Source organism: Lepeophtheirus salmonis, chromosome 11 (genome assembly GCF_016086655.4).
Source record: "Lepeophtheirus salmonis chromosome 11, UVic_Lsal_1.4, whole genome shotgun sequence".
NCBI lineage: Eukaryota > Metazoa > Arthropoda > Copepoda > Siphonostomatoida > Caligidae > Lepeophtheirus > Lepeophtheirus salmonis.
Window position 1 is genome coordinate 17077076 of NC_052141.2, and position 10641 is coordinate 17087716.

At 32.0% G+C, this 10641-nt stretch overlaps 1 protein-coding gene across 3 annotated transcripts in view; it reads left to right on the forward strand.

Moving 5' to 3' along the window:
• LOC121126158 (probable Na(+)/H(+) antiporter nhx-9) overlaps nt 1–10641 on the forward strand; it is a 210874-nt gene that overhangs the window by 108067 nt on the left and 92166 nt on the right. For all 3 annotated transcript variants that reach the window (XM_071891658.1, XM_071891659.1, XM_040721465.2), the window contains one exon: nt 3039–3120. In XM_071891658.1, the coding sequence (XP_071747759.1) occupies nt 3039–3120 (82 nt within the window). The remainder of the gene's footprint in view (nt 1–3038; nt 3121–10641) is intronic.

Consider the following 10641-nt stretch of genomic DNA (forward strand, 5'->3'; position numbering starts at 1 on the left):
GAATATTGTATACTTATAAAATGTTTTGCTACGAATGGATTAACCTCAAGGAAATCCATCTGAAATTGACAAAAGTTTAATAGGACTCTACTCCGTCCATGCCAATTATTAAAAAGTAGGCACCTGAAGAACATTGTAAAATGCATGATGTTGTATTGGACAACAGACGAATGACAGTGAGGGAGACAGTTTGATGCAAATATTTGCAAAAAAGAAGCCTGCCCTAAATTTAAAAAAAGAATCATCTTTTACGAGGATCACGCACCTGCAGACAAAAGGTAGTTGGCAATGGAAAATTGTGGGATTAGGTGTATTATTTTTTCGTACATTCCTGATTTGGCGCCCTAAGTCTGTTGACAAACCTAAAGAAATTTGTTTTTGGGGAAGCATTTTGAATCCAAAGTTAAGAAGGTCGTATATGACGTAGCCATTAGAATGCTAATGTTGAAGAGGCACTGGCTCAAGTATATGGAGATTATGTAGAAAAATAAAATCATTACCAACTAAAATTTAAGCAATTCATTGTTAGACCAATATTTATTTTTTACTTTACCCTCACAAGTATTCTAATTAATATAATCACTTTTTTTTTTCTTTTAAATTTAGTTCATTCTCTTATATTTTAGTATTCTTGGCTTTATAAACAATGAAGTAAAATATAGGAAGCTATGACCGAGGACTACATCCCCAATAGGCCTTCTAAAGGTGGTTACATTAATTATTATGAGAGGTCAAGCAAACATCTATTTAATGGATTAATTTCGTTGAAATTCTATTGCTAATTAATAAATTATATCTTGTTCAAATTTAAAATTCAAAGTACTCAAATTTTAATGGACCACTTGGTATAAGTATGGTTGTAAATCCGAAGCATTTTTTTAACGTTACAGTTCGTATTGTTGTTGGCAATCTGATTTTTTTTTTTCTTATGGCACTTATCTTCATACTTTTATTCTTGAGGGAAAGACATCTTTGTATAAAGTGTAATCATGATGGGGTGTAATAATGAATATGGAAAAGTAATAAATGTGTTTATATATGGGAGACCTCGGTATATCGGTTCCAAGTCCTATATCTATTCTATACCTGTTGGGTTTTTTTCACAAATTGCATTTTAATCCGACGTGTCACAAATGTTGACAGAGACAGTTTTTGGAGATTGCAATACAAAGACATTTGGATGATATACGAGTATAATAAGACTTAAATTATAGATCATTTTTCTAATTGAACTGTCACAATAGCTAGGATCATGTTTGTGCTTGAATACATCCATGCAGGATGAGCCGTTATCTATGTGAAACAACACTTTTATTTTCTATAAATAGGCCCAATTTTCCATGATTTTGTTCTTCAGACACTCTAATAAAGCTTTATAATATTCTCTGTTGATGATATTTCCCTACTCAAAGTAGTCTGTGAATATTACACCACGTCCTACCCAAAATACGGAGGCCATAACCTTTCCATATGGTTATTACACTTTAAAGCGCTTTGGATGTGGTTCACCTGTTCCTGTCCACTCAAATGATGATCATTTGGATTTTGGAGTGAAGTGATGAATCCATGTTTTATCCATTATTACATACCCGCACAAAAATTCCAGTGTTTATATTTAAGCACATTAAATAAAGTTCGAATTGCTTTTGAGAAAGATAATTCAGAAAATATTTTTTTATGTTCAATTAAAAAAATATTAATATCCATTGAAAAAAAAAACCCAATTTTGAACTAGAAAAAAAAATAATTTTGTTGAGCCCTGGATTTTTCAGGCCCTGTATTAAAGACCAATATTTCATAGACGAATTTAAGTCAATTAGAGACTTTGTATTCTAATTTGTGACCAAACACACTTAAGGAAAAGAACATAAGATAGTTAAAATAATGATGAAAAAAAACATACTTGTAAAAAGTTACTAGGGATTTGGTTTTTTGTAGAATACATGGATAAAAAAGCTTTAATGTTTATACAACCCTAGCAACGGCGTGAGTCAAACGATGAACATGACGTGGTACAAGTAAATCCCCACAAAGTTCAACAAGAGGTTGTGTGCTCAAAATTTATTAATTTCAAAATGCGGCAATGTGTCCACTGCATCTTTAGTTATTCAGTTTGTGTTTGGCTGCCATGGAACAAGCAAAATAAAAACGATTACGTAATTGTGTAGTGCGGGGCACAGTACAACGGATATCATCAATATCATGAAGTATCCACGCAGGACTATCTACAATGTCGTAGCAGTCTTTGACAAAGATGGTAAGACAACAAGAACCCAACACAAGCCCTGGAAAGATAAAATTCGTACCCAAAGGTTCCTGGCCGGACTAAAACCATCCAACCATCAAGATCAAAAAGTTGGCCAAGGATCGTAATGTCAACCCAATCACAATCAAAAGGCAATAAAAGATACCTTGGTTATATTTCTAGAGTTTGAAGTGTGAAACACATCTTGAGGGAGCAAAATAAAGTTGACAGAGGGATCAAGGGGAAGAATATCCTCAATGCCATGAAGACAAATGTTAAGTGATTCTTCTTCAATGAGAAGATTTTCACCATGGATGCCTCAACCAATCGTAGGCATGATTGATAAATCTGCCAGGATCCAGATGAAGTCAACCAGTGATGAAAACAAAGAAACCCACCTCAGTGATAGTCTTGGCTGTGATCAGGAGCGATGGGGACGTCATGTCATCCTATTTATTTGCAAATGTCCAAAGTGTCCACAGGACACATAGCTGGATAACCTGCAAACTATAGTGGTTCCTTGGATGAATGAAGTGGCTGATAAAAGGTCATACACGTTCCAACAGGACTCTGTTTATAATACGTATTATAATTCAAAGTGATAATCTTTCCTATTGTTTCTTGTGTCATTCCTTAGAATTTCCTATTTTTTAATTTTTTTTAGAAATTGTAAAAATAAATTATTGTCAATTTTTGTATTTAACTGTTTTTTGTAGCATAATGTCAAAGTGCCTATATACCTATAGGGACTTACTCATTATATTGCAAGTAAAGCCATGTTATCTTTTTTCAGAATTGTATTGGATGCAGCTTATTCTCTCCATGACCCAGCATTTTTCGATAACTTATCCAGCATCGTCATCTATGCTTTACTGGTAAGTTTAACATGATTTTAAAAACTTTTAAGATAGGTTTCGAATTTATTATGAGATTATTCAATTTAATGTACTGAGGCTTTACTTGGAGGCCCAATATTGAAAACAAAGAGATGTGTGGATATATGAATTAATATTAGTCATTGTTTTTATATATATTTTTTTAGATAAATAACTCATTTTATTCAATCTAATATATTGTTTCAGGAGTATACTAAAAAATTTTGCCAATAAAATGTAGATTCAAAGGAGTAAGTGTTTAAAATATCCTTGGGTTTCTGTTTGAAAAACTTAGAACGGTACAACAGTGTTATAGATTTGGTGCCTTTGACAAAATTCTTTCTGAGTCGGTCTTACAAAAAAAATCCGTTTGTATTGGTTTCATTCAATCATTCAGACTTGAAAAATAATAGAGTTGAATTGTTCATAACATCAGTTGTATGCCAATATTTAAGACATGTGCGCAATAGCAGGCCATAAATGAGTCCCAAGTACACATGATCCAGGAACATCACAAGGCTTTTAGCGTGGATGAAGCTATCATAAGACTTATTGGTCACCCTGTATATGTTCAATAGCTTGATAAAATTTGGTCTTGATCTTTTGATGAAATTTTTTGATTTATGACTTGAATATCCTATTCAATGTCATCATGTACACAAAGTGATCCTCGGCCATGTTCGACTAGGACATAGTTTGATTCGCAATTAGAGAATTTTTTATTAGCATTGGATTTTTGACGGCCGGCAAATAATGTCAATTCTTGTTGCTTCAGGCCTATTGGGCCCTTTTGTTGACATTGTCTGACTCGTTCAGGCGCTTTAAAACCGTTGTATTTACTTACCCAGTAGAGTCGATGATAGCCCTGGTCACGTTTCCTGTTCGAGATAGTATAAAAATCATCGCTTTTTGATGATATTTTGGAAGGAAAATTGGAACCAACTCGTGACTAAGACTCTCAGCCCTCATTATTGGCCGTTTACTTAACTACGCTATCCTTGTTATTCATCTCCATGAACTAAAACTTTGTCCGTCTTAGTACAAGTTATGAATCAAAATGATTTTTTTTTTTTCATACTTGTATTAAATAAGAACCTATGTACATTATTACATAATAAAAAAATATTTTTAAGTCTTTAAAATGATGGCTGAGAATTGTTTTTTTTTTTTTGTTTATTTGTTATAAAAGTTATAAAATATTACAATTAGATCTGTTTAATGTGAATGTATGTATATGAAATGAGTAAATATATATATACAAAAAAAAAAAAAAAAAATCATATTCACACACTATATAATTTTTTTTTTTTTTTTTTGGGGGGAGAAAGGTGCATTTTTTTTTTGTTAATTAATGAGACGACGACTAAGGGACGAGATAAGTGCACTTCAAACTTTTTATGAAATCGTACATTAATGAGATGGCCAAACAAACTATGGCTATGAACCCACATCAGAAATAAGTTATAGTTCTCATGTTGTGAAACTACAGCATTGAAAATCAGCTCTCAAATCAGCTATGGCTGGAGCTAATAGATATTAAAACAACTAAAATGTTATACTTATAAATAAATACAAATAATTTAATATGAGGATCAAAAACAGAAAACTCCCCCCAGTTCATCAAGTTTGAGGATTATCAAAAAATTTAGTAAGAGACGGGGAATCAACAAACGTGCCAAAGTGATTTTAAATAATACTTCAATATCCTCTGATTGCAGGAAAGGCGCGATTTCAGGACCCTCTGAACCAGCACGTAACTCAAGAAAGTGAGGAAGTTGTGCAAAAGGCCATGAAAATTGTAAACCCTATATTGATAAGTCGAATCAACAATTATCATTGTGTATTATTGTCCAGGTGGTTCCACGGAGGAAATTGTACATCTCTGTGTTGATGCTGGCACTATTAAAAATAAAATAATTTTAAAGATAGTCGAGAGGCCAAGGAAACTGGCAGTGTCAGAGAAACTGCGACTGAGGACCACAGAATGTCTGATGAGCCAAGAGAAGACCTTCTAAATCAAGAAGGTGATGTAAAAGACTCTAGGAAAAAATGAAATGTATATTCAAAAAGTCTTGATGGCAAAAAGGAGTCCCAAATAGATATGTTCTTCGATTTGGTTGCAAAACCAAAACGAAAGGAAAAAAATGATTAGCTCATCCTTATATCAAAAGGATGAAGATCTTTGTAAATTTATTAAATGTACAAAAATATTAAACAAATTATTGATAATAACCATAAAATGAAGCAGGACTTTGGATCCACTTCTGCTTTAGTAGCGCCCCTTTGTGTGGGCGGGTTCTTTGTCGTATGAGTGCATAGTTTTGTCATGTATGCATACCTGTATTATTTTATAATGTATGAATGTACTATGGTAAACAGGAATCAATTCTTTAACTAACTAATCCTCTGATCCCATTACAGACAGTACTTTTGGGCTATGTGAGGAAAAAAAGAGCATGATATTTATTTATTCCGGAACAGTATTTACCAAGTGGAAGAATGAGACTAAAAAATTATTTGGTAATTATTAATGAGGGAGATATCTACTAGTCATTAGACTTAATGAGATCTTACATATGTTGTTATGCTGAAATTTATTTCAACACGTTATAGACGACTACTATAGATTGACAAGAAACCACAAGCTCTGAAAGAAAAGTTGTATTGACTTTGAATGGTGAATCTAAATTGATAAACTAATTTTTGATATGTAAATACTTTATTTTTGTATATTAACACTTATAATTGGATGATATATTAGTGTTTTAATTATTTTAAATCTTTATTTGGTTTCAAAAGAAATAATATTACTGTTGTTTTTTTGTGTTTATGAGAATAATAAACCTATCAAACTCCGGGGCAAGAAAAGGAAAAAAATATATATATATCTACAAAACTAATTATTGAAATAACGACAGAATTTGGTTATGAAACCATTTTTTATAAGACCAGTTCTGTACTAATTTAATTTGTGTAGAAGCTGGTTAAATTGTTACTGCTTACGTAAGATATTCGTTTATTCTCGACATTTATGAAAGTTACAATATTAGTCACCCGTATTTCCTGGTATTGTAAGACAGATCTATAGTAAAAAATTCCTATTTGAGAATATCTTCACAATCGATGGAGGGTGATGCTTGAGAACGGTAATTAACTGGAGGGACCTCTCAAGCCTCTTATTTTTCATAGCAACCGTTAAAAAAGAAATTGGAGGACGGAAATAGCTTTGGAGGCCCAGTCTCTTCAAATGGGCTGTATGGTCTAGTGAAATATTCCTTACCATTGCTGGATAAATATTGTGCGCACAAAATCAACCCATTCTGTAATCAATTTGTTCAAGTCATCCTGACCCGGTCATCTACATTTTTTTATTTGACAAAAGCTTTATCTTGTGGTTTCATGTGGTATCGGACGTTTTGAGCAGTCATACCGGTCAATTCGACGATTTTTGTGTTATATAAGCCCCAATCAGAATTAAGTAAATCTACATTTTGTTATTTTTTGTGTAAGTTTTTGAGCAACTGCCCCGTTTCACATCTCTTTTGAAGGCTTGAAATCTTAGGATTACATTGATGTCATTGGATTAGAAGAATATTTACTATTTTAGACGTAAAAAGTTAATTACTGGGCCCTGTATACTTTTTAGCCACCCTGTAGTTTGTTTTTATAAAATTAGTTCTTTTTTTTGGTTCATTCTCTCACACTCTTTATCGATTTTAATATATTAAAAATATGTATCTGATCTAAAATGTATACTATTTAAGCGTTATTCAGAGGTTAGGCCCTTTACTGGTAAACTCGTAATTTTTTAGCAATTGCTGACTTTGCCGATAAAAATGTCGTCGAGGGCTCAAGCAAACACTTTGACAATCCCATTAAAAGTCAAAATAAATATTTCTGCTACAGCATGGTGTCTTTTTGATTATTCAACTATAAACCTTAGAAGGAGAATGAAATCAAACATTGGTTTTTTTTGTGATTTGCAGGAGAAAACCCTTTTCATTTATTCATATTACTATAGGTCATGTGGTATGCTTGATTGTAGGGCTCTTGGAGCCTTTGATTCCTATAAATGCTTCAACAAAATCAAACTAATAATTTCTATAGTTCTATTTAGAATCTACTCTGCACGTTCAAATAAGTCTAAATAAATTTGGAAAAGTTTAGGGAAAAGGGAACCTTTGTTTTGTCAACGAATATACTTAATGATTAATTTGTTGCAGACTCCTCACTCCTACTGAAGGTTGGAGTTAATAGCTAACTTTTATGTATTATCTACAACCAATCAGCTTTTATAAAGTCCTGTGGTTTGTTTTTTAAAGAAACGATCTTCAGATGTGTGTTTTTAGGCTTTTTCTGATGTTCAAAAGTATGTAGCTGTACAAGTGTTGAATTAAATTATTGTTGATAAAGAAATAGAAAAAAAAAAAATGCTCAAGTTAAATTTTACAAAACAAATGAAACATGGAATAAATTAAAGTTCATCTTTTAACGATAAAATAAATTTAAATTTATGTAATATAATTAAATTTAAAAAATTCTAAAGAAGAGGGATTTAAATTATGGTTCTTTTCGTTGATAAAGTATATATTAATAAAATAAATATCAAATAAAATAATCTAACTCCCTTTGAAAAAAGGATTGAAATTGGATACTACAAAGGTAATATAATATAATGCACTTGCCTTTATGTTAATAGAAAATAATAAACGTTTTGGACTTTTTTCTGCAAAACTTTTCAATATAAGAAAAAAAAAAAAAAAATGATACGAAGGCTAATTTTAAATTTATTCTGACTCAACGATATTAACCAAGTTCATTATTGGTCACATCGGATCATAAGATATGGCTTTGTAAAGAGGTATGTGTATTATACAAATTATATTTTTTTATTGTTCCTTTAATTGGTCAAATGGAGTTGCTTTGATTATGAATTAGTAAATAGTAGTATATTACATTTCCTCAATCTGACCTAGGAATTTTCTTTGAAGCCCATATACATAAGGTATATTTCTTTCTCTATGGAAAACATTGGTGAAAACCTACGCAGATTTAGTGTAGGAGAATTAATTTTCCCTATATTTTTTTTCCATCGCCTATTCTTTTAATAAAAGTAAAATACAAAAGTAAAGATGGTACTCATTACTGAGTGATCCATTATAACCTGAACGATTTGAATGTTAAAATTCTACAATTTATAATGTCTTTATTACGATAGAATTTCAATAAAATTAATACCATGAATTGATGTGTATCTGAGCTCTCTTAGCCATTAATATAGCTGCCCTTAGCGGTAATGATGGCTTTTAGATGATGATGTCGGAAGACTTGGCACCCTTGTAGATGTTTTATTATTTCATGGCGTCTCAGTGCTGGCTGAAAGTGGTTTTGAGAGCCTTTTGTGCTTGCATGAGGGGCACTGCAGGGCCTTTCCTTAGATATACTTCCAAACGGTGTAGTTTGCATAAGTGTTGTAGGGGTCTAAAAGTGTCGAAAAAATTTCTAAAGAACTCAAAAGAGTCTTGCAATAGAAGAAATGGGTGTTCATGCGTTGCTGTGTGTCAAACGCGACCTCTCCACCCTGACAAGGCTCTTTCTACCAACTTTTTTTTCTGAAAAGTATAGTGTGAAACCGCAAGTTATCTTGCATGCATTCTCATGGACTTGAGGGGATTGGCCTGCACTATTTTGTTTAACTCCTCTAGTTTGAGTATGGCCTATTTTATTGAACCCTTCTTCTTCTCCAATGATTTGGACTGGTTGATGGCGTAGACGGTGGTTTTGGGGACGCCCAACGCCTAAGATTGAAAATTCGTCGGTGTCGTTCAAGTGTCATTTTCTCAACTCATTTGTAAGCTAGTGAGCACAAGTTGGTTTTCTAATTATTTCTTTATGTTGAATCCATTGAAGTATGAATTAATTTGGAACGGCAAAAATGTTTGCACCCTAATTACAGGTCACGGCTCGGTGCATTACTGTCTTGTCTAAATTTAAGGTGTATTGATGAATTTTTAATCCTAGTTTAGACAGGGGTACCTTGATATTTTAATCACTGTTGAAAGGTTCCTTGACTAAAAGAAGTTTAAAAAACGCTGGTCTAGATGAAACGTCACATATCTATCTATCTATTGAAATTTACCTGAAGAGTGAATGAGTCTGTGGTTCTGCCTGGATCAAGGATGTCGTCAAGAACTGTCCATGGATCTGAAAATGGGATTTTTGTTCCCTGCCAAACCTTCATAACAACTCAGGATCGGATGCCCATTGATAATTGGCCTCAGAACTCACCTGATTTGAATCTGCTGGATTATTTTGCGGGGAAATATCTAGAGTGAAAGGTCAACAAACTACCTCACACCACCAAAATGTCCCTGATCGAATACATCATACTTAATTAATAGTTTGAAACTAAAATGTCATGATTCTAATTGATGTATTCTAATGAATAATATATATGACGTAAATTACTGATGGATAATTCAATCACATTTTTAATCCACCTCTCACTTCCCGTATTTCAGTAACTTTAACTATAAATTAAATATATTAAGATTATATATGAATACATCATTTTATGTATAACAGTCGCTCGTTCGTTCTACAATCATTAACATAATAGATACATTGTTAAATTAACATAAATTCATGAATATAGACTCTAAAGTACAATACCATATATACACACATATGTCAAAAACAGTATATTATTAAGTTTATAGTTACATTTTTTTTATCGTATCATTTAAATTTAATATCTATTAGACTCGTGATTAAAATTGTTCTATTTTGAGTTGTTAGGTTGACAGAGTCAAAAAATGTTCCTTCAATTAAAATGACAATCTATACAGTTTAAGTTGTTTAACGTAGGGATGTTGAAGTTGTACTAACCCGGTCTTATCAGTGTTTTGTAGGAGTCCTTAAGAGCTGGTGAACTGATAAAACATTAAGTTAAGATAAATTATCAAGGAACAAACATTTTAGTTTTTGGACTGAACTGGACGGAACTGATACTGGGCTAGACCAAAATAAGGACCACCAAAGTATTCACAAACGGATAATAATTGAGTGTTATACGTTCTAGCCACACACATCCATCTCTAAGCTTAAGGTATATTGAGTCTTTGAAAAAGGTTATTCTAAGCAGTTGAAAGGATCTACGTCATTTTGGCTGGTGTATGTACCATTAAAACTCCGATTAGGAGCCGTTATAGAACTAGCATTATTATGTTTGGACTCAGCCTAACCGGTATTTGATGGCTGATCATCCAACACTTTGATTGACATATTGAAATTTACTATCCCGAGTTATGAAAATAACTTTTTTTTTTTTAATTTATTAACTTTTTTACTTTAAAAAATGTTTTTTTTTTTTTAAAAGTCACGCACTATAAGCGGTACAACAATATTTTATTTTTCAATTTGATAATAAAAATTATATTTTTATATAAAAAAAACAATAAAAATATTTTTGAAATTTGTCAGTTAATTTAAAAATAATTATTTACAAGAAATTGACAAATT